General features: G+C 37.5%; 1 protein-coding gene across 2 annotated transcripts in view; it reads left to right on the top strand.

The window, feature by feature from the left end:
* The window catches only part of C1QTNF3 (C1q and TNF related 3), a 31,303-nt gene extending 20,200 nt beyond the window's left edge, over positions 1-11,103 (top strand). For both annotated transcript variants that reach the window (XM_077115146.1, XM_077115145.1), the window contains exons 5-6: positions 5,141-5,240; positions 8,907-11,103. In XM_077115146.1, the coding sequence (XP_076971261.1) occupies positions 5,141-5,240; positions 8,907-9,066 (260 nt within the window). In that variant the 3' untranslated portion in view covers positions 9,067-11,103. The remainder of the gene's footprint in view (positions 1-5,140; positions 5,241-8,906) is intronic.
* Positions 11,104-25,365: the final 14,262 nt, after the last annotated feature.

Raw genomic sequence — 25,365 nt, 5'->3', positions numbered from 1 at the left:
ATATGCACACTTTAAACTGCTACCATTTTTGCTTTAGACGATCAGTTATCTTTTAAAGTAGTACGATTCATCCAGGGGTTGTTTTTGCCCCAGGGGACATTTGGAATGTTTCAAGGCATTTTTGCTGTCATGACTGGGTGGGGAATGTTACTAGCATTTTATGGTTAGAAGCCAGGAATCTTACTAAACATTCTACAATGCACAGACAGCCCCTCTTATACTAACATAATGAGGAATTATCCATTCAAAAATGGAGAATACCATGGTAGAGAAACTCTGTTTTAGAACAACTAAAAATAGTCTTTAAAATGTATTTTGTCTTTTCTAGTGCCTTACATTTCATTGTGAAGATGCCAATTCTATCTGATATCATATTCCTTCTGCCTTTAATCTTTTTGTAGAATAAGTCTGATGGCAATAGAGTCTTTCAGTTTTGTTAGTGAGGAAAATCTTCATTTAGTCTTTATTTTAGGAAGATATTTTCACTGAGTATAGAATTCTGGGTTGCAATTTTTTTTCTTTGAGCACTTTAAAGACATTATTCCATTGTCTTCTACCTTGCCTTGGTGTTAAAAGGTTCTAATGTATGTAACATCTCTTTTCTCTCATTTATATTCAAAATTTTCTCTTTGTCTTTTGCCTTCAGCAATTTAATATGATATGCCTAGGTTGTATTTTGGGAGGAGGGGGAAAGTGATTACTGAGCTTTTTGTATCTGGCATTAAATTTTGGAAATTTTTCTGCCATTATTTCTTCAAATATTTGGCTATCCCAATAATAAACTTTTCTCCTTTTGAGGTTCTTACCATGCTTAAACAATACCATTTGATATGATCATATCAATGACAATTTAAATGGATTGGATGCTCCTTTTTTTTCTCTTCTTTCTCTTTGTATTTTAGTCTGAGTAATTTCTAGAGGCCTATCTTCCAGTACACTGATTCTTTCCTCAATTGGATCAAGTTTACTGATAAGCTCATACAAATAATTTTTCACTGTAAGATTTCCTTCGTAGTCTAATGAAGAGTGGATTTTCATAAATATCCCACAGATGCTTGGAAAGAAGCTGCAAGCTCTAATTTCAGGGTATACTCACATAAATCTTCTTTATTAGATTGTTTAGGCTTCCATATCTTTACTTGTTTTGATTTACACTTGATCTGGCTTAGACAGAGAGAACTCAATTAAAGTATTTTACTGCTAGGGTGTTTTGTATTTTGCCTTTTCTCTCCTATAATTTTAGCTTTATTAAAGATGCTGCTGTGCTTTTTTGACAATTAGATAATATCAACTGTTCTAGTTTGCTAGCTGCTGGAATGCAATATACCAGAAACGGAATGGCTTTTAACAAGGGGAATTTAATGAGTTGCTAGTTTACAGTTCTAAGGCCGAGAAAATGTCCCAATTAAAACAAGTCTATAGAAATGTCCAATCAAAGGCATCCAGGGAAAGATACCTTGGTTCAAGAAGGCCGATGAAGTTCAGGCTCTCTCTCTCAAGTGAGATGGCACATGGAGAACACAGTCAGGGCTTCTCTCTCGGCTGGAAGGGCACATGGCGAATATGGTGTCATCTGCTAGCTTTGTCTCCTGGCTTCCTGTTTCATGAAGCTCCCCTGGAGGCGTTTTCCTTCTTCATCTCCAAAGGTCGCTGGCTGGTGGACTCTCTGCTTCGTGGTGCTGCAGCATTCTCTGCTCTCTCTGAGTCTCTCATTCTCCAAAATGTTTCCTCTTTTATAGGACTTCAGAAACTAATCAAGACCCACTCAAATGGGTGGAGACATGTCATCCCCTAATCCAGTTTAACAACCATTCTTAACTAAATCTCATCAATCAGGGAGATGATCTCATTACAGTTTCAAATATACAGTACTGAATAGGGATTATTCTACCTTTAAGAAATGGGATTTATATTAAAACATGGCTTTTCTTAGGGGGCATACTTGCTTTCAAACCAGCACATCAACTATTACATATTATTGTAAGTTGTACTCTTTAGTATTATAAAATCCATTTTTTTTGTTTCATTTAATGCTTTTTAGGATGACCATACCTTTAGTATTATGATAGTAATCCCCTGCCTTCCTATTATTTGCTTCCCCTACTTTATCATATTTCCTAATGACTTTGTTTTAGGTATGTTTCTTGCATATTGTTGCAATTGAATTTTCCTTTGGGATCTAATGCCATGGTCTTTGTCTTTTAGTAGATGAGTTAAGTCTATTTAGAGTCATTGTTTTGACAGATATATTTGGCCTGTCATATTATTTTATATCATGCTTTTTGTTTTTATAGTTATTTAAAAAATTCTTTCACTTAGATTTTGTTGTTTTGGGTATTTTTTCCCGATATTTTGGAAGGTTTGTATATTTGCCATTATAATTATATTAATAGAGTGTCCCTTAGACCTCACTTCTTCCTTCTCCTTTCTTCCTTTCACTACCCAGTTTCAGGCAAAAGTGTTTTATTTCTTAGTGTTTACTTTTGTGGGGTTTTTTGTTTTTCTGCTTTTTTTTTTTTTGCGTGGGCAGTTACTGGGAATCAAACCTGGCTCTCTGGCATGGCAGGTGAGAATTCTGCTTGCTGAGCCACCGTGGCCGCCCTACTTTTGTGTTTTATGAATGGCAAGAATGACTTATGGCTTGTCATATTTTAATTCCTTGATTTGCAACTTTAAATAACACAGTCTGGCTTCCAGCTATTACAAATAGCCAATCAATTAGATTTTTCTGTGCTCCAGCTTCTGCCCCTCTTGTCTTTCCCTTTTTTTTTTTTTTTTGGTGGTTGAATCATTTATACATTGTCAAAGTATGTAGCACTTACTTTCTACTTTGTCACCAGCTCTGGTTTAGACTTATCCTGCAATTAAATATATCAAATGTTCATTATCCATCAGCTAGTGCATTTTTCCTTGCACTGTTTGAGATCTGCTGCCACCTTGCCTCTTTGGTACACCTTGCCCAACCCTCATATTGCTTCCATGTTACTCCGCCCTCAGCTGCATTTGGCTGCACTTACAGATGTTTTGATGTTTACTTTTTTCTTGCCTCCTAGCTTCACATAAAATAGTTATTTTTCCTGTTTTTGTTAATTTTCTCTGTTTCTCTATAAGGTCTCCAAAAAGAAAAGGAAGAAAATTCATAGCCATGCTAGACTTGTCATAAATGCTTTTAATGTGTACCTTGGTTTATTTTTCTACCCAGTTAAAGTCAGAAGCAAATTGATAAATGAAGTGCTAGAAGCAATCTTTTGTCATTCTTTAATAGGTTTTAAATGTCTTTATGTGATTTTCTGCTCTGATGATTTGTTGTTATTTTCCTATAATCATAAAGTTATGCACTATCTGTGCCACAAGATTATAGAAGGGTCTACATATGCCTGCTCAACAGTTCTGTTTCTTCCAATGGCTTTATAATTGAAGCCCAAGGAATTAGTTTTTAGAATTCTCTTGGTTGCAAAAGTCCAATAATGACCATCATTTGACTTTCACAGTTTACTGTTTAAACCTCAGCAACATGTTGCAGAAAATGACCATTTTATATTTTTCAACTTTGTAAGTAATGAGACAGAAAAGGCTGATTTTGTGATTACAATAAAGCAAAGATCTAAAAACTACAATGCAAGTGCATTGCCTCTAGTTTCAGTACCTTCCCTTGCAGAGGAAAGCCACACGTGTATCACATACTCACTTCTGTATTTCCAACTCTAGACATTTCATTTATTCACACCTGGTTTCTTAGTCTTTTCTTTCTAAAATGTTTCTAAAGTTATTTTTAAAACAATTCATTATCATTTTCAGGAAAATAATTTCTTTTACTGTCATTCTGAGCCCAGGTTTATTTTCTTGAAGTATTCATTGAAAATTGTCTTTTTTTTGGGAGAAGAGGTTCTAATATGAAGTTTCGTAAAACATAAAAATCCTCAACTTGTATAAACCAATTTCTTTGAGTTCCATAGTTTTTATCTGCCTTTATTTTTCATCTGCAGGCACATCTCCAGACATATGATTGAACATGACTGATTTTTATACCATTTCCTTTATTTCTAGTACATTGAATGTGTATGTATGATGCTTAACGAAGCATAATATTTCCTTTATTTGTTTGATTCAACTTGAGTCAAATAGATGAACCAACATGACAGAATCATAGTTTCTATCTTACTTCATTACACTTTGGAAAACAGCATAGATTTGGTCAGTCATTTTATTTATTTCTGTTTTTTTCTCTTGCAAGACCATTGGTTTAAGAATGTAACATGGAAATCAGTAAGTGCTTGATGACTTATATTCACCTTACCAAAATGCAGTCCCAATTCCAAGATCATTTGGAGTTGTGAAGTTTCCCTTTTAGTTTGTTTCTCTGCTATTGCATTCTTCTTAGTTGTTCAGTGGAAATATCTTCTATGTGGCATTTAGAGCATGTCAGATCATATTAAATTGCTTTCAATTTAAAGAGCACAAAGCTCTTACAGTAAAATTCACATCTCTTAAAATATGTTGAAATGAGGACCATCGGACTTTCAGTATCAGGGTCAATCTGTTCAGTCTAATTTATATCTAATTGTTTATTGTACATAATTTCACCATCTTGGAATGAATAAAATGAGAAATAATGGCTGCTATTTCTTTAGAACAAGTAAATGTTTATCCTGTGATCCATTTTTGACTAACGCCTATGGTAAGTGTAGTCATCCAGTGTAATATACTTGGCTCATTTTCTGATGACAGAAGACCATGTGCTCCCTCGGGCACGGCTTTGTACCTTCTTGATGTGGATCTTGCTGCAGTTGCTAATTATAGTTAACTTGAATAAGAAATAGCATGTACTTTGCCTCAAACTTTTCTTCAGAGGGGGAGGCAGTGAGATAGAGCCAAAAAGAGGTAGATTGCTTTCCTCCAGGACTTTGTAATCTTGTGGAGATGCCAAGTAAACCATGAGAAAGTCTCAGGAAAAGTTAAAGAACTTTGAAGGTGAAATCAGATGAAGAGATACTCATGCAAATAAAGGCCATGAAGGATTACATGCTACGTAGAATATCAAACAAAAGAAGATTGAAGTCATTTGTCACATTCCCCTGCTGTCTCTAGATCGTCAATGTATATGTTAATATAAACTTGGTAAAATGCCTGCCCTTTTCAGGTGTGTATTTCTTCACCTTCAGCATGATGAAGCATGAGGATGTTGAGGAAGTGTATGTTTATCTTATGCACAATGGCAATACAGTCTTCAGCATGTACAGGTACGTGGTCTTTTCTGTCCCACCTGCCATCCATGTGTGTTTGCTCAAAGGATGCCCAATGCCAGGGAAGTATATGGGATCAGCAGAACTTGGCATGACCTCTATCCTCAATGAGTGCTCCCATACACCAACATATGTCCAGATTATAATTACTATTTAGGAAGAAGTAAATCTGATGAATTTGAACTTTCATAGGTTGACAAAAGGCTTTCAACCAATTACTAGCAACACTTCTCCTAACCATTCTTTTCTTAACTGTTTTTTTTTTTCATTTGTTCTGTATTTTTTTTTTCTCTTGTTTTCTTTCTTGCATGGGCAGCTTCTGGGAATTGAACCTGGGTCTCTGGCACAGCAAGAAAGCATTCTGCCACTGAGCCACCATTGCAACACCCTCTTAATTGTTTATTTTACCTTTCTTTCTCTGCTTTCCCACTTTCCTGTCCCCTTTGCCTAAAGCTAAACCCTTTTGGTGGACTTTTCTAGTGCCCCTTAGGCTATCTCTTATTTAGGCTGTGCTGCTCCTACAGATTCCAGCAACCTGGTCCTAGGACTCCTTGGGTGAGGGGATGGAATTCTTTTGGACAGAAATACTGTAATTCACTCTGATGTGAGCCTCGAATGTGCTACAAGTCAAAATCTTTCCCTTAATTAAATGAGGGGTGAGTTATTTATGAAAAACTTCATGGCTGTTAACTTTTTCCTGTTATTTTTATCTATTTATTTATTTTTGACATGGGCAGGCACTGGGAATTGAACCCGGGTCTCCGGCGTAGCAGCGAGAACTCTGTCTGCTGAGCCACTATGGCTCATCCTCCCTGTTATTTTTGATGACCTGTGAAGATTGCCATATTTTCTTCTAGGACCTATCCTGAGTGGAAGGATGTATTTGAAATGCTAAAAGAATTATGGAAGTGAAACTGCTGCAACAAAGAGATCCAGATTATAGTGGCTCAAATGCAATAGAACTTGATTTTTCTTCAATATTTCAGGCAAAATTCCTGAGGGAAGGGCTGTGGGGAGTTTCAAAGATGGGTTGTTCTACCTAGTTCTTGAACGACCCAAGCTGATGACATTGTCCTCTAAATTCGCTTTGGTCATTGTTATTGCCAGAATCAAGAGAAAGAAAGAACAAAGAGCTTTGGAAATTTTTATGCTTCAGGAATTCCATTCAGGGAACTTTATTGTGCTCCCCTCCTTCTTCCCCCAGTGCAAGGAACACCAGAAAATGTAGTCTAGCTCCTATGGAAAGGGGGAGAAAAGATTCTTCTGAACAGCTAGCCTTCTCTGCCTCTATAGCTATAAATTCTGTTGAATCCTTCTTCCCATACTTAGAACACATGTTCCCATTTTAGCCCTCATAGAAGACTGTCTAAACCCCAGTTAATGCATCCAGTCCAGAATGAAGTCAGTCTGTTGACTATTTTTATTTTTTCCCCAAGATTTTGTTTTCTGGCAGGGTCCCTTCCATTCCATTTTTCTCCATGGCCACACCCAAAAGCTAAATAGACCCTCCTTGGGGCTTTTCACAGACCACTTCCTGCTGGTACAGATTTGAAAGTTTGAGTATCTACTTGAAATCTTTAGCATTTTTAGGATACGTTTTTTTGTTTTTTTAACAATGCCCTTTTCTAAAGAAACGTAGTAGGCTTTTGGTCTATTTGCTTCAGGTCAGCTATATAGTAAACCATACCTGATGTTCTTTCCTTGATAGTTTTTCAGTCTGTTATTTTTTACTTCCTTACCCTCATGCCTCTTTCTTTCTTAACCTAATGTGTCTATACCATAATGACTTTTAAAACAATGGCGTTGGGTAGAAAAGCAAAATTTTAACGCCATCTGATGGTGCCATAGGCTGTATTTATTTGGTTGATGCGAGGTCTTAATGGGAAGACAGCTTTATCCCTGCCCTTGGAGGTGTACAAGCACTTGGCTTTCCCTACCCAGTTGGGCCTCAGCTTTCTAGATATTCTAGATATTCTCTATTTGCTTCCTTTGCTTCCCTGTCAGTTCTTGTCTGAACTCATCTTTTTTTAGGAAAATCTTTTAAAAAACATCAAACAGCATTTTGGCTTTTTTTTTTTTCCCATTCACTTCCCTTACTTAAAGTACAGGCTCAGTAGGTATTAGGTCTACCTTCTAAATTATCATTTGTCTTACTGTAGCGTGAAAATCAGGAACGAGGCCGCAGGCCTCCAGGAACGTTCGGGGAAGTCAGAACAGGCTGATACTAAGGATCCGTAGTTTTGGGAAATCAGCTTTTATTTGCTATGGCCATAGGGCTCAGCGAGTAGCCTCTGAAAGTCTGAGCCCCCAACAAAACGCAACCTTAGCTTTCATAGACTCTTTGACGTGTTAAAGACAAGGTAGACAATTGGCTGATTTAAGTTGAGAATGGCCCTGAGCTGAACCATTGAGGGGCCCCCACCCCAGGAATGTCTTCTGTTGCCTACATGCATCTTCACCAGTTCCTGAAGGCTAGGGCAGGGGGTTTCTACACCAGGAAATGTGCCTTATCTCACTTGCCTGCAAGGAGAGGGGGTTTGGGGATTTTCCACAGAGAGCACAGCTAAACCAGAAAGAGAGGAAGACCTGCCTGCTACATTACCAGATGTTTTGCAACAGCATAATATGTGCTCCAGCTTTCTAGCCCATAACATTTGTTTTCTTCACTGTTCCCTACCTGGTTGTGAGCTGATGCAACATATTTTTGTTTGGTTTATTTATGTACCCTTCTTCAGTACTAAATCCAATATTAGTTGGTGTCTTATTTTTGCCTGAGCTGCCATCACAAATACTACCAACCGATTTTGGCTGAACAACAAGAATTTATCATCTCACGGTTTCAGAGGCCAGAAATCCAAATCAAGGCACTGACAATACCAGGTGCTCCCCCGGGATTAGAAGCATTCTGGTGCTGGCTCACTGCTGTCCTCGGGGCTCCTTGGCTTGAATCCCCAGCTCACATCACATGGCAATGTCCTCTCCTTTCTTCTTGCTCTTCTGTTTTGTTGAATTCTGGCTCTTCCCTGTGGCCTTCCCTCCAACTCTGACTCTGGTCTCTTTTCCTAAATCCTCTCGTAATCCAACTAAAGACCCACTCTCAGTCAGTGGGCCACACTTTGACTAAAAATAACATCTTTAAGAGATCCTATTTGCAATGGATTCATACCCACTGGAATAGGGTTTAAGAATAAAAACATATCTAAATTGGGGTACATAATTCAAACTGCCACCCTTAGGTTATGCTTAACTGCTGTAACACAGACCAAAAATGAAATGATTGAAACACAATAGAAATGTCTTTCTCATAGAGTAGTTCAGAGTGAATGTTCCAGTTGGGGGCAGGAAAGGAAGAGCTCTCCTCTACACAATCTTCAAGAACTTGGGCTAACGTGTAATTTCTAGTGTGATCCTGATCATTGCCATTACCATTCCAGAAAGTCATAATGGGGAAGGAGCATGGAGGCATGTTTGTGAGAGTTTTATTGGCCAGGCCTAGCCTAGAAGTGGCATGTCCCATTCCTGCCGACAGGCCCTTTAGAGAATGCAACCGCAGGACTATACTGAAATGCATGAGAATCTGGAAGGAAGAGGAGGACAGATTTTGGTAAAGCGATGACTGTCCACTATGAACACTAAGCAGCTGGTGCCCTTTTATCTTTCCAGCTATGAAACAAAGGGGAAATCAGATACATCCAGCAACCATGCAGTGCTGAAACTGGCCAAAGGAGATGAAGTTTGGCTGAGAATGGGCAACGGCGCTCTCCATGGGGACCACCAGCGCTTCTCCACCTTTGCAGGCTTCCTTCTCTTTGAAACTAAGTAAATATATCAATAGAGCAGCTTCACTGTGAGGAAGCCTTGTAACTGAGATTGTGTTGTTATGATCTGAGGAACATTAGAGTTTGAGGGTTCCAAATCCTGTGTTTTATAAATATTTCTATATGTTACATTGCTATCTGTGCTACTGGTACAACAATAAGGTTAGATGACTCAGGAACTCAGAATAAGAGAATGACAGAACAGTCTTCCCAAGGGACCTTGACTAATATACTCAGCACCTTTATCACCCTTTCCTAAGCACCTAAAAGAGAATTTTCCTTTAATGAAGGTTGGAAATAATTGCATCCATCAGAGAAGCCATTTGCAAAGAGTTCTGGCTGCTTTGTACTCATTTTTGCACCAGCTTTCAGGAGCCTCTGAACTTTTGAGTTCATTATTCTTTATAACATTTCAGAGAACAGGGTGCAGTGATTACGGTGGCTCTAGGGCAAAAACAGGGCCACCTGTTCTCTATCAAGAACAGGCTAGAAGCCAGGTACCAGAAAAATTTGGAAAGCCCAGACAAGGAAGTAAAACTTTAATCCAGTGGGTCAATATTCATGAATAAAATATAAATACTTTTTAGTAATTCAGCTAACTTTTACATAGCAAAAGTATTTACAAGGCCCACAATATTTGACTGTTCCTTTTTATAGGGACAATGCTGTAATCAAATCTGGTCTTCTAATGGCTTGTAGCTTTGGAGATAGAATTTTCTTATGCTCCATACTTGGGTTTATCAGACTGACTTTGACTGTACTTCTTAGTTTGCAGTACATCTTTGTTGACTCTGCCCTGCAGAACCAACTTAAGTGAGCTTTGTTGAAAATAGAGTAGTTATTTTCTTCTTTCCATTTGATTTGGAAATTACCCCAATAAATTTATATTTGCATATACTGGCATGTCATATTGAGGGACATGTAAGCTTAATTATATATATTGTCAAACTAATTGATAACAATGTAAGAGTACTCCATTTAAGAGACACAAAAGAAAATCTCGTAACTTTATTTAATTAGAATGATATGACTTTCTTTATCATCATATTTAATCAATATTCACAAAACAGCTATTATGTACCAGATATTTAGGAAGTCATATGATTTTTGCTTATCCTTGCCCTACCCCATCCCCAATAAAATCTGTTCTCAAAGGATTGAATTTTGTTGCCAAAACAATATTCCCAGGAATGTGCCATTAAGTTCTGAGGATAGGTACACAAAGAAAGGTTCTTGGCTTATTTTAAGCAAGGAAAGTATCATTGGAATATGTGTTTACCCTGATGTAAAATCATATTTAAAATGTACTGTAAAGCTGCCTACCTGAAAAATATCTTATAGTGAATTCCCCTAGAAGTAATGAGCCCTTAATTTATTTTCTTTTACAATATGAATTTCCACATAGCCTTCCGAACTATGGGATTACTTGCATTGATTTCTGCCTACAGCTGGAGGTGGAGAGAACTAATTAGGGTTGCCCTATCAGTTAACTTAGTGCTTTCCATGCTCAGTTAGCCTTTGATCCCTTGCCTTGATCCACAAATATTTTTAAACCCTTTCTGGATTCAATGCTATCTTAAAGTGAATTGCTCTTAGTTATAATGTGCTTAGTGTTGTACGTGTAATTTTGTATGTTTTCCCCCAGGGCTGTGGGGGTATGGATTAGGGGTTACTATTCCCAAATGTTGTATGTATTTTGTAGAGATGTATTGCCAATAGATATTTGAATGCTGCATGTTGAAGAATTTCATATCTGAAATAGCCCAGAAGAATTTCATATCTGAAGAGCATACAGTACTAATAAATTGCCTTAGAGAAAGATTTTGCCATGCCTCTCATGAAACTGTGGCAAGAAAAATGTAATAAGCAATATATGGAAATAAACACATCTTTGTTAAATGTACTGTTTTCAATGTTATTAATAACATTTAATAGCATAAAATTGTAAGTCACTATGGCTTGTTAGTATAAAGTTAAAATATTTTCATGCAGACTATGCAAACAAACATGGGCAGAGGGCAAGATCACCTGCCTCCAAAATAAACTCACTTTCCAGTTATTTCATAGTTATAAATTCAACGACTGGAGTCTTTAAGATATTGATGTTTCGAGCATCCTGTATTAAAATCAGAATATCTCTGAGAGGAAGGGTGTCTGTTATACATCTGAAATATTTTTGTATTGATACCTAAATTCCAGTTTTCCCCTTAAACGACCAAGGTTTGGTTGCAGGCACGTAGAAAGCATCTTAGGCTTGCAAATAAGTTCTAAGCATGAGAAAAAGCAATCAGCAAGGAGAGACAGGAGAAGGCTAAGATAAATATCAACGCATTCATGATTTTGCTCAGGACCAGAATTACACGTAAAACACTGAGTTCACAAGTCTTCCAAAAACTTCATTGCTACAAAGGAAACAATATGTCATGGGAAATTTAAATGTTTCAACTAAGCAACCAGCCTCTTAATTCTAAATTCAAAATGAAGTCCATATGAAGCTTGTGGGCGTGACTTGCTGCTGGAATGCACTACTCTGCAGAACTCTCTCACCTATGACCAGGTTGGGTGATTTTTTAGTGTAGAAAGGGTTACCTTTGACTTTTTTTTTTTTTTAACTTTTTTTATTGTATAGTATAACATATATACAAAGCAAAGAAATAAAAAAGCAATAGTTTTCAAAGCACTCTTCAAAAAGTGGTTACAGGACAGATCCCAGAGTTTGTTATGGGCTCTTCTCAGATCCTCAGATTTTTCCTTCTAGCTGCTCCAGAATGTAGGAGGCTAGAAGGCTTAAATACTTTTTTATTATCACAAGCGACTTTTTTTCCTTCTTTTTTTGTGAACAATAACATATACACCAAAAAGCTATAAATTTCAAAGCACAGCACCACAGTTAGTTGTAGAACACATTTTAGACTTTGACATGGGTTACAATTTCACAATTTTGGCTTTTTACTTTTAGCTGCTCTAAAATACTGGAGACTAAGAGAGATATCAGTTTAATGATTCAGCATTCATATTCATTTGTTAAAGCCTATCTACTATATAAAATTCTATCATCACCTTTGATCTTTCCATACCTCTCTGTGGGGTTGTTTGGGCTGTGGCAATTCTAAATTTTTTTTTATCCGAAGGGTCTGTCACTAATACGGGGTAGGGAGATGGAACTATCTGATGTTCTGGAGAGGCTGGACTAGGTTTCAGGACTTATCTGGATCAGGGACCCATCTGGAGGTTGTAGGTTTCTGCAAAGTTATTCTAGTGCCTACTTTTGAATTTTGAACAGGAAAAATTATATTGAAGGAATTTTATTTTTAGCATATCATGAATAAAAGCTTCAGTCAAAATATTCTAACAGATGATGGAATATAAAAATATAAATTCCAAAGGATATGGCTAGTATTGGTGTGTACCTTGCTATGCCTACCCATTTAGGGTACAACTTTTACGTTCCATGGTTTTTCTACCTAACGAGGAAAGATAGAAGAAAAAGAATTGTTATGTTAGGGTTCACGTGTCATCTTAGGTGATGGTACCCAGATACTGCAAGGACATTTTATGACTAGTTAATAACTAGTTTATGACTAGTTAATAACCAGAAGGCTGGTTTATTAAACCATTAGCATGCTGATTACACTATGGCTGATTACATCTGCACTAGGTTAAGAGGAGTATCTTCCGCAATGTCTAATCTAATCAGTTGAAAGTTTTAAAAGAGAAGTCAGAAGGGAGAATGCCTTTCTCCACTTCAGCCAGGTAGCCTCTCCGGGGGAATTCACTGAAGATCTTCATTGGAGTGGCCAGCTTGCAACCTGCGCTATGGAATTTAGACTCATGAGACATTTTTTGAAATCTATTTACAGATCTCTCCTGTTTGTTCTGTTTCTCTAGAGAACCCTGACTAATACAGGAAGTTATGGACACTTTAACAGCTATGGAAGCAAAGCGCTAGGGATTGACATGGTGGGAAGGGGATGATATGAAAATCTTATGGACAAGATGGTATTTGATGACTAGATATGACTTTTTGCTTGTTGTGTTTGGAGTATTATTTTGTTCAATATCTTTTTGTATTGTTCTGCTCTGATTACAATAATATAAACATTGTAGAAATTTTACAAAATACATAAAGTACTGTTTAAAATGAGTCATCCCACCAAATATTAAATAATATTAGCTTTTTGGAATATTTGCTTCAGTATTTTTCTGCCTTTGTTTATAGTTTTTAATTTCTAAACATAGGAAAAAAAAACAAATACATTTTTGCATCTTGCTATGGTTTGACCTAACAGATTAAAAGCACTTTCAAATGCTATTAAGGGTCATTTGAAAACATAATTTCAATGGCTGCATAATATATTTAACCTTTTCCACTTGGGGATAGTATTGCTTTTTCCAGGTTTTTTTTTCCTATTACAAATAATTTGCCATAGAAATTTTTACTTTTCAAATAACCAGATGTGCATAAAATTATTTCCCTTTATTAAATTTCTAGGAGTGGAATTATTTGATAAAAAGGGCTAGACATTTTTTAAGGCTGTTAATAACATCAAATAACAAAAAAACAAATGCAGACTTAGGTAAAAAGAGATTTCATTCGAAAGGATTACAATAGGGGAAGATGTCTATTGTGGTAGGGAGAATGCTGTTACCTTGAGATCTGCAAGCATCTCACATGTTGTCCAGAAAAGGGCTTTTCTTTTATAGGGAGGAGTAAATAGGACTATAAAAGAACTGGAGGTGGGGGCGTGGGATGAGCAGGTGGAATAACAAGTAATCAGGAAATGCTTTTGCCTAGGTCAGCTGATTCTCAGGAGGTGCCACTAAGGAGGGATTGTTCCTTCTTCCAGTCCTTAAGGATGGGCCAAAGTTTGGGGACTACGGGAAGGAGAAGCCTGACTACTCGGGGGCTAGGGATAGGAGAAGCCTGAATAAAGTTGGATCGAGTAAAGTTAGGGGGTATTTTGTTCAGATTGGTCAGTGGAGACAGTTCATCTAATCATTTATGAGAGAGAAATTGGGAATTTGGAACATCTGTGTCTCATCTTGTCATAGGTAGACAAGGAGGTCATTTGTAAATCTTATCTAAATCAGATAGTGTGGTTTGAAGCTATTATGTACCCCAGAAAAGGTCATGTTCTTTTCATCTGTTCCTATGGGTACTGACTTATTGTGGGTGGGACATTTTATGAGGTTATTCAATTGAGGGGTTAACCCACCCCATTCAAGAGGTCTTAATCCCCTTATTAGAGTCCTTTATGAGAGGACAAAGGACAAACAGAAAAGCCAAGAAAGAGCTCAGAGAAGCCCCAGAGAAGCTGAGAGATGAAAGCCCTGGAGAACCTAAGACAAGCCACACAGAAGCTCAGAGAGGAAATCACTAAAGTAAGAAGCTAAAAGTAATGAAACCTGGGAGCAAAGGACCATCAGAGGCCAGCCATGTGCTTTCCCATGTGACAGAGGTATCCTGGATGCTGGCAGCTTATCTTCAGAGTCCAGGTATCACTGATGCCTTGAGTTGGACATTTTCACAGTTTAAGAACTGTAAATTGTAAGTTAATAAATCCCCATTGTAAAAGCTAACTCATTTCTGATACATTGCATCCTGGCATCTTCAGCAAACCAAAATATATGGAGAAGTGTGATTCTTTGCTGTAAGCCATTTCCTGGAACACAGAAGGGTGGGAAAATTTCTTAAGCACGGTTGTTTTGTAGGAGCGCAGAGCTCAGGTAAAGTTCAACATTGTCAATAAATAAAATGCTGAATTATCCTCCAAAAACTGTAGCAATATTTGAGAATGCCTGAAACACTATAGTTAGGTAGGATTTTGACTCACAAGATTTGGGGAGACAGTGTTCCATTCAGGGTGAAACAGTATGGAAAAAAGGCATGGAAATAGGGAAAATGCAAACTATGCATAGACAACAATATAGATTATGGTTTGCCTGGAATAAATTGCTTACGGAGGTTAAGGTAGGTAAAGACGGAAGGATGGACAGGAGAAATATCACAGGCTTTCAATGCTCAGTTGAGGAATGCACTTACCTTAGCAGCTAAAGAGTCACTGGTAAATAATTTTGATAAACGGTGTGGGGTAACTAGAGCTAAGTTTAGGAAGATCAACCTGTTATAAAATCAAACCAACAGCAGGGTTTTGTCTCCCTCTTTTTTTGGAAAGAAGCATTAGTTAGCTAATGATGGCTATACAATGCCCATTGTTTCTTAAAATATTTACAGGGCCAGTTTAAAGTAAAGAAATACCGCTCTTGATGGGATGGTATACTGGGTTCAATAGTATCCCCCCAAATTCATGTCTATTTGGAACTTCAGAATTTCCAAATATATTTCCAAATAAGGTCTTTGTAGATATAATCACTTCAATATAAGGTCATATTGATAAGGGAGGGCCCTAAATCCAATAACTGGTGTCCTTAAAGAGAGGGGGAGAGATAGAGAGAGATTTGAAGACAGAGAGGAAACACAGGGGAAAGGTCATATAATGACAGAGGCAGAAAACAGAGAGATGCAGCTGCAAGCCAAAGAACTTGAAGGACTGCCAGCAACCACCAGAAGCTAGGAGAGAGGCATGGAACAGATTCTTTCTCAGAGCTCCCAGAAGACACCTTGATTTCAGACTTCTGGTCTCTAGATCTGTAAGATAATAAATGTCTGTTGTTTTTAAGCCACAAAGTTTGTGATAGTTTGTCATGGCAGCCTAGGAAACTAATACAGATAGTAAGTGTCAGCCCAGAAGAATGGATATAGCAGCTTTCTGTGTATATATAATGCCTTAAAACTATCCCCTATTCTTAACTTCCCCTGCAGCAAGCCTACAAAAATCCACCCACGGCCACTGTCAATAAGTTTAATTGCTTAGCTTCACAACAATACTGTGGATTAGGAAAAAAAAACCTCCCCTGCTGTAATAGGTGTGTTACTTTGAACAAGTTGCTTAATGTCTGTGTTTTGGTTTCCTCATTTGCAAAATTGGGTTTTCTATGAGCATGCATGTTACTTACTTTATTATAGGAATTGACTCAGGCAATGTTGGGAATTGGCAAGTCTGAATTCTGTGAGATAGGCTACAAGATAGAAACTCTGATGCAGGGGACATTGACTTCCCCAGGAGAAGCTGGCTAGCTGAAGTAAACAGAAATTCTTGTTTATGACTGCTGAAATAGTCAATTTCTGTTTTTACGGCCTCCTTATATTAACTTGATTATATCTACGAATACTTTATTTCCAAATAAGGTCACATTCTGAGTTTCCAAGTAGACATGAATTTGGGGGGATACTATTGAACCCATATACCATCTGTCATGGTCAGTTTCATGTGTCATGTTGGCCAGGTGATGGTGCCTGGTCGTCTGATTGGGCAAGCTCTGGCCTATTGTTATAGGGACATTTCATGGACTTAAATCATAATTATGTCAGCTGTATCCATAGCTGACTATGTTTGTAATCAGCTAAAGGGAGTGTCTTCTGCAATGAGTGATGCTTAATCTAATCACTGGAAGGCTTTTAAGGAGGATTCAGAAGGGACAGCTTTTCCTTCCTGCTTCAGCCAGTGAGCCTCTCCTGTGGAGTTCATCCAGGCCCTTCATCACAGTTGTCAGTTTCATAGCCTGCCCTATGGATTTTGGACTCTTCCATTCCTATGGTTGTCAGGCAACCTCTCCTGACAGTTTGTTGAGGAACAATCATCAGAGTTACCAGCTTGCAGCCTGCCTTACAGACCTTGGACTCTTACATTCCAATGCCTGCTCAGCCAGCCTCTCCTGAGAGTTTGTTGCAGAACTTCATCAGAGTTGCCAGCTTGCAGCCTGCCCTACAGACCTTCAGCTCTACCTTCCCATGGTTACATGAGACACTTTTATAAGTTTTATATCTACAGATAGCTCCTGCTGATTCTGTTTCTCTAGAAAACCCTAGCTAATACACCATCCAACCAAGAGTTGTGGTTCTTTACTTTGAACTGGTCCTATAAATATTTTGAGAAACAGTGGGGTTGTATAGCCATCAAAAGCTAACCAATTCTTGCCACCCAAAAAGGGGAAGACAAGAATGTCAGATAAGAAGATGCCTTGGACTTCTAAAGGCAATCTCCTTTGTTGATTGTGTATGTAATCAACCATAGATGTAATCAACTGCCTAATGATTTAAAGTAAAAATACCCTCAATCAGGCTAGTGCTTGTTTGACCCAACAACCTAGCCAAGTGGACACATGGAATTAACTATGACAGCATATACCTCATAAGGTTATTGTGAGGATTAAATTTGTCACTGAATATATTAGCTCTATCTTGCTTCATAACAAATTACCACAAATTAGTGGTTTAAACTGACACACATTTACCTAATTGTTTTAGTTTCCTAGGATGCTAGAAGCAGATACCATGAAATGGGTTGGTATAAACAATGGGAATTTATTAGCTTACAGTTTGAGTCCATGAAAATGTCCAAATCAAGGCATCATCAAGGTGATGCTTCCTTCCCAAAGACAGCTACCAATCATCCTTGGCTTCTCTGCCACATGGCCATCTCCTGGTCTCTTCCTTCTGTTCCATTTTAACTTCTTATTTCCTGTGGCTTTCTTCTCCTCTGTCTGAATTTCATTCTTTTATAAAGGCCTCCAGTAACAGGATTAGAGTCATCTTAAATGAAGTTGGTTCTACTTTAACTGAAGTAGCCTCCTCAAAATGTCCTACTTGCAATGGGTTTACATTAACAGGAATAGATTTGATTTGAGAACGTGTTTTTCTAGGCTACATATAGCTTCAAACTGCCACACTCACAAAAGATATGTTCAGGTCCCAATTCCTGGTCCTGTGGGTATGAACCCATTTGTAAATAGAACTTTTGAAGATGTTATTAGTTAAGTTACCAAATCGAATGAGGGTTGGTCTTAATATAACATGGTTGAAGTCCTTACAAGCAAAGGAAATTGGACACAGGAAAGGGAAGCCATAGGAAGCAGCCAGAAGCTGGAAGTCAATGGAACCAAGAAGAGAAAGGAGAAGACGCCACCACTTACATTGCTATGTGATAGAAAAGCCAAGGAACCCCAAAGATTGCTGGCTAACCAGAAGACACCAACCCCCAGAGGTAGGAAGCCTTCTAGTCTTTGAAACCATGAGCCAATAAATTCCTGTTAAGACAACCCATTCCATGGTATTTGTTCTAGCAGCTAGGAAGTAAGTAATTCCAAAATCTGTTGAGCAAATGATAGAAGTTCCTTGATTAACTTTCAAGGTCTGAAAATGCCTCAGTTGGTATTCTAAGAGAAGCATTTTTTAAAACTATAACCACAATAACATTTTCAGAAAAAGGAAACAATCCTTAATATCATCTAGTATCCAGTCAGTGTTCTAATATCTCGAATTATCTTGTAAAATATTTTTATGGAATATTTATATCAAGATTAAAAACAAGATTTTCCTATTAAGTTGGAATTCCATGGCTCTTAAGTATTTTTAAATCTATAACAATTTCTTCCTTGTATTTATTTATCTGCTTTCCACCATTGTGGATTTTGGCACTATAAGGCATCAAATGGCATCTTCCTCTACTACCTGTATTTCCTATAAATGAATAGATAAATATAAAATGCTTAATTAGATTTAGGTTCAGCACTTTTACAGGAATAGTTCAGGGATGGTATTGTCTATCTGTAGCATAACAGGTGGTACATGGTGTCTTATTGTCTTTTTCTATGGCATTAAATTGGTCAGTGGGTTCTGAGTATCTCAGCCAGAGCCACACATTATAAAGTTGCCCATGAACTTTTTACCTAATGATTTTAGCACCAATTGATGATTATGGCCTAAATCCACTACTTCATGGAAGTGGCAAAATAGAGAAACTACTGAGAACATTCTTTCATTAACTTTGGTTATCATGAAATAGAGTTCATATGGAAAGGCAAGATAAATGGTTATTTCCTCTCTATTTACTAGTATTTAGGATAATGAATTGGTTGGTGTCTTAGCAATCTCCAAAGGTGATTCATGAGGGATTTTAAAGTATTATTATGAACTCATGATTTTTCATATATATGATGTGTTTCAGTTCACTATTGTTTCATTCTAATTTAATTATCCCACCTTAACTATTAATGGGAGCCCCTTCAATTTGCTATCTCTTTCCTTTTGACTCAGCCTTAGAATGGTACAATTCCTCACAGCAGGAATTGGTTGCAATTCCTTACCCAGCAGGGCAAAGGAGAGTCCTTGTGGAGACCTGTATACTAACTAGACTTTCACACTGTGAACTTGAATGTGACTTCGCAGCTCAGACTATACTGCATCCTGCCAATTGCCTCAAGTCCAACTTTCTGGGAAATCCTGGGAGCTGCCTGACTTCCTTCTAATAAATTATTTTTGTATTTAAGCCAAGAATCCAGATTGATCTAAGAGGAAGGAGAAGACACAGGAAGACATGTTATTATAGGATGGAGTGAAAATGCAAGTTCAGAGCAATGAGTGCAATATAACATCATTTACGTTAATTAAAAAACACAAAATAATACTATATTTTATTTTGCCAAAATATAATATATAAAAAGGACAGATTTGGTATAAATAGATAAAGTAGACTATAGGGCGAACAACAAATCATGGAAATGCTTGCTTCTGGAATGTGAGTTATTGTGAGCAAATAAATGTAAGTGGAATGGGAGTTAAAGGAAACTTTAGCTATGGATAGCTAGATAATCCATTTACTCCCTTTAGCACAGGAGTTCCTCTGGATGGAAAAGAAAAAGTCATGTCAGTACATTCTGGCCTGAAGGGGCTTTTACAGCTGCAAGACTAAAGAAAATGCCAGGCACTGAATGAGACGTGAATTTTTTTTTTTTATTTTAATTTTTATTTATTATTTTTTTATTAATTGAAAAAATTAACTAACACAACATTTAGAAATCATTCCATTCTACATATACAATCAGTAATTCTTAATATCATCACATAGATGCATATTCATCATTTCTTAGTACATTTGCATCAATTTAGAAAAAGAAATAGAAAGACAACAGAAAAAGAAATAAAACGATAATAGAGAAAAAAATTTAAAAAAATAAAAAATAAAGGAAATAAAAAAAGAAAAAAACAAACAAAAAAAACTATATCTCAGATGCAGCTTCATTCAGTATTTTAACATAATTACATTACAATTAGGTAGTATTGTGCTGTCCATTTCTGAGTTTTTGTATCCAGTCTTGTTGCACAATCTGTATCCCTTCAGCTCCAGTTACCCATTATCTTACCCTATTTCTATCTCCTGATGGTCTCTGTTACCAATGACATATTCCAAGTTTATTGAGACGTGAATTTTATTAGGGGACTTACATACAGGAGAGGAGTCGAGTCACTCTGAAGGTGGCGGATTCAGAGCTCCCTGTGAAAGCACTCTGCATTAATCAGAGGAGGAAGCAGGGTTTTATAGTAGCATAAACAAAGAAGGCACAGAGCCAAGAGAGTGCATGCATGTGTTGCTAACAACGTTAACTCTTTCTTTGTGTTTGTCTCTTTGGGCAGAATTTCTCACAGGGTTAATCTTGGGGAAAGATAATGAAGGCAGGCACAGAGCTAGAAGAGTATTTGCAGGAATGTGTACAATTGCTGATGAAGTGGGAAGAGTTAGGGGATACTGAAAAATGCAAAAACCTATTATGTTACAATCCCCCCTATTCTACAGTTCTTACAATGTTTCCATCACCTCTTCCATGTAAGTCCCAAAGTGTGAGAATGGGAGATTATAGGTTTATAGCTTGCAATGTTGAGAAATGAGGCCACAACTATAATATAAACAGTAACAAGATACACAAATAATCAATACTGTGAGTGTGCTAATGGGAAGAGTGTACTTTACTGCAAGAGTGAGTGAGCCAAGAGGAGAAGGAGTCTATAAGCCCTAAATTTTGGATATGGTTTATAGGCTTTTGCAAGTGTGCTAATGCATTGGTTACATTTGTGTGTTCATCAGGTACATATGAGCAGCAAGTGGTGCCAATCATGGTACAAGTAACACATTGAGCAGCAGTGAGCATATTTAAGGCCATGTTACTTTGCAAGACTGCTTTCCTAAATTGTAGATTAATCATTTAATAGAGATACAGCTATTTTCTATTTATTAAGTGCAGGTGCAATGTGGTTCTTTAGAACAGCTTTATGTTTTTCAGTTACTATGGCGGTACCACCTGGAACAAAGAGTAAAACAACTGGGTTGATCCACGTTGCTTTATATTTAGTTTTTATTATTTCATAGTTTCTGGGTTTGTGTGTGGTAATGGTAGCAGGCACATAGAGGTGCCCCTGTATGCATCATCCAGTCTAATCATAGGGCAGGTAGGGTCAGCCATTTTGCCCACAGGTCCAGAGACATACCTTGCAGTAGGGGTAGGCTTCACTTTTACTATTGACACTTTGCCATTGAAAGTGGCTACGATTCTGCCACCAAATGGTTATGTCACAAATTTCAACAGGCAGCCACCCCATATTTTTATACCTTTCAACACACACCATGCAAACTGGAGCCACTTTGTCCACAGTCATAGTTTCAGCAGTAAGCCACCTTAATCTATTAAACACTGAGTACCCCAAAATAGGCCAGTTCTTGTTGACTTGCTCCCAGATCAGAGAACATATACAGGAATAAGTCCCAGTTTGGGAAGGTAAAGTCTTTTCTCGTAATAACGAGAAAGAGAAGAAATTTTTCCAAACTAGCCACTGGCGGGTGTTTTGCTGCATCAGCATCATGCTTCACACTGTTCCATTGGCAGAAGTGATGGTCCATGGAAGGCCAGCGGCAACTGATGTTTAGTGCACACACAGCTGCCGGTCTGGCTGTGGAATGCTGCTATAGCTAATACGCTCAAACAAGGGAGGCAGATTAATTCAGATGAAGCAGGAATGAAGCGTAGGGCCTCAAACATAAATGTTTAGTGGGTACCCAAATGGGTAAGTCTTCTCCCAGGAGTAAAATCACTGTAGCATTTTCTCCCATAGGGTCTAAGATATTTGCTGCTAATGGGCAGGTGTTAGGCTTACAGTATCACACATGCTGTTCCCTCCACAGGAGCAAGCCTTAGTGCCAGTTGTGTCCTGTTAGGTTCTAACCACATCAGTCTGTCCATGATTTCCCCAGTGGACATACCTCTGATGCATCCCTCATATTCCAGCTTTGTAGGTCCTCTTGAGAATGGGACGGTGAGTTCCTGGGTCCCCCCAGCTTGTGTCATAGTGCCCTCCAGCACTATGCAACAGAGCCAGTCTGGAGGCAGTGCCCACTGAAGAGCCAAGGCAGTGGAGCCCTTTCCAGCAGGCAGAGCTACAGGTGTCCATAGTAGTAAGATGTTTCCACCTAGCTCTGGGGCATGACCTGAAGATGTGGCTTGGGAAGCCACAGAAATTGGTCTAACCAATAACTCAAGTGGGGAGAGGGCATGCGCAGCACTAGGAACCTGGTTTGAACATGTAAGGACTTTAGGTAAAACAGAGGCCCAATTTCTTTACATTTTTTTTCTAGGGTTATGTTAGTTAATAGGGAGACATAAATTATGTACTTGCCTTGCTTCTCTTTTTGTTGAAGAGATTGTTGAAGCTCTGACTTGTAGCTGACTGCAAGCACTTTCAGAGAAGCATCAGCATAAAACAATAACTGATAGGAAATTTGGCTGTTCTGTGACATAAAATGTCTTTAAAATAACTAAAACCATAATTAGCAGCACTATATTGTCGAGTATTTTGCAAACTTTCTAAAGAAGTTTAGAGAATCTCTTTCAATTTTTATGACATTGTCAAAAGTTTTATTATGCGACTTACAACATATCAAATGAACTTAACTATTTTTACCACTTAATTTTCTTTCAAGGTGAAAGAAAAAATCCTTTGCAACTGTTAGGAATAAAATGATATTCTTTAGGGCTTAACCTTGAGAAAGCAAAATGTTAAAAGTTGTCAGGTTTGAAACAATATTTGGTTTCTTATTTAACCAAAGCCTAGAGAAAGACCCAGCTCTTTTAAAAGTGAGAAGACTTAATATTTTTTAAACAACAAGGACAGGATAAAGTCAACATAAAATATAAGAAGTTATTCTGATAAAACACAGACTTTTTTCTTTTCACACTGATTATTCAGGAAAAACACTTTTATAGCCGCTTACTAAAACAGAGCAATAATTGAAGGAAATTTTGTTACTTTAATAGCAAGAAAATTAGATGGTAGTTTTGCATCAGTATATTACCAAATCTTTTTTAACTTAGGCCAAAAAAGTTTGATAACTGTTTTTTCCCTTTTCTGCAAACCTTCTGTGACTTCCTATATCTATTCAGGTTTTGTCCTATATTTTCCTCACTTTGTAACAACCATTAATTTTTTTTTTAATTTTTAAAATTAATTAATTTTTTATTTTCACATGGGCTGGCACCAGGAATTGAATTTGTGTCTCCGGTATGACAGGCTAGAATTCTGCCTGCTGAACCCCCGTGGCCCACCCACCATTCATTTTATCTTAGGACAAAACTATCCTTTTTTTTCCTTTTAATAAACCAACACATCCCTTATATCTTTCATACTAAGTCACCAAAATAATTAAGGAAACTGTCTTTAAGCAAATATCTCACCACATACAATTAACATCAAAATCAAACTTGTCAGAATAATGCTAAATACTTAAAGTACTTTAGTTAATGCATTTTTGAAACAGTAATATACAATCTGTAATAAGAATTGATGGCACATGTAGGTATTGTGTCTATACAGTTTTTTTAAAGTTCTTAGGGGCACATTAGCTTTATGTATATGTCAGCCACAGTAGGCTACGGAATGAGGGAAAAGCTGGGAACAAGCTTCACAGTCTTGTATAATAGTTATCAAATCAGGGTATTTTAGAGGGATTCTTAATGCTTTTGCCATTTGCCACTCCATGGCTGCTCCTTTATGCACACCCTTTTTAAAAAAATATTTTTATTGACAAATCTCCACACACATACATTCCATACATGGTATATAATCAATGGCTTATAATATCATTACATAGTTGTATATTCATCACCATGATCATTTTTAGCACATTTGCATCACTCCAGAAAAAAAACTAAAAAGAAAAACCTCATACATACTATACCCTTTACCCCTCCTTCTCACTGACCACTAGCATTTCCATCTACCCAATTTATTTTACCCTTAGTCCCCCCATTATTTGTTTATTTTTATACATAGTTTTTACTCGTCTATCCATACCCTAGATGAAAGGAGCATCAGACACAAGGTTTTCACAATCACAAAGTCACATTTTAAAAGTTATATTGTTATACAATTGTCTCCAAGAAGCAAGGCTACTAGAACACAGCTCTACAATTTCAGGTATTTTCCTCTAGCCACTCCAATATATAATAAACTAAAAATGGATATCTATATAATGTGTAAGAATAACCTCCAGGATAACCTCTCAACTTTGTTTGCAATCTCTCAGCCACTGAAACTTTATTTTATCTCATTTCTCTCTGCCACCTTTTGGTCAAGAAGGATTTCTTAAACATTGATGCTGGGTCCCAGTTCATCCCAGGATTTTTGTCCCTTGTTGCCAGGGAGATTTATACCCCTGGGAGTCATGTCACACATAGAGTTGGAGGGCAGTGAGTTCATTTGCCACTTAGAGAGAGCCTCAGCTTAGAGAGAGAGAGGGGCCACATCTGAGCAACAAAAGAGGTTCTCTGGGGGTGACCCTTAGGTGTAATTTGAAGCAGGTTTAGCCTATTCTTTGCAGGAATAAATTCCAAAAGGGTGAACACCAAGATCAAGGGCTGGGCCTATTGATTTGTTTGTCCCCACTTCTTGCAAAAATATCAGAAATTCTCCAAATGGGGAAGTTGAATATTTCCTCCTTTCTCCTCAGGCCCCCAAGGTGACTTTGCAAATACTTCTTTATTCACTGCCCAAATTGCTCTGCAATATGTTGGAGGATCACACTAACCTGGACAAACCAACAAAATCTCATGCCCTATTTAAGATTCCATGTCCTTATGGTGTTCAACTACGCTGACCATACAAGTTAAATTAGGAAATGAACTTTCCAAAATATAAATTTTGCACCACATAAAAATCTCTCCATTTGGTCTCACACAGATGTTAAAGTTTTAAAATACGGATGATATCATCCTTTACCCTGTATTCTGATTTCCCTTACTCCTATCCAGAAAAGCATCATTCATATCTCTACTCGAAGCCTAATCACTTTTTCCACTTTTAAAAGTTCCTATATGAGGTACTGCTGACTTTCATAGCTTCAGAGCCCTAACTCTGAGTC

The sequence above is a fragment of the Tamandua tetradactyla genome, chromosome 9 (genome assembly GCF_023851605.1).
Source record: "Tamandua tetradactyla isolate mTamTet1 chromosome 9, mTamTet1.pri, whole genome shotgun sequence".
In the NCBI taxonomy this organism is placed as follows: Eukaryota; Metazoa; Chordata; class Mammalia; order Pilosa; family Myrmecophagidae; genus Tamandua; species Tamandua tetradactyla.
The sequence above is the reverse complement of the archived record's forward strand: the minus strand, read 5'-3'. Positions and strand labels throughout refer to the sequence as shown.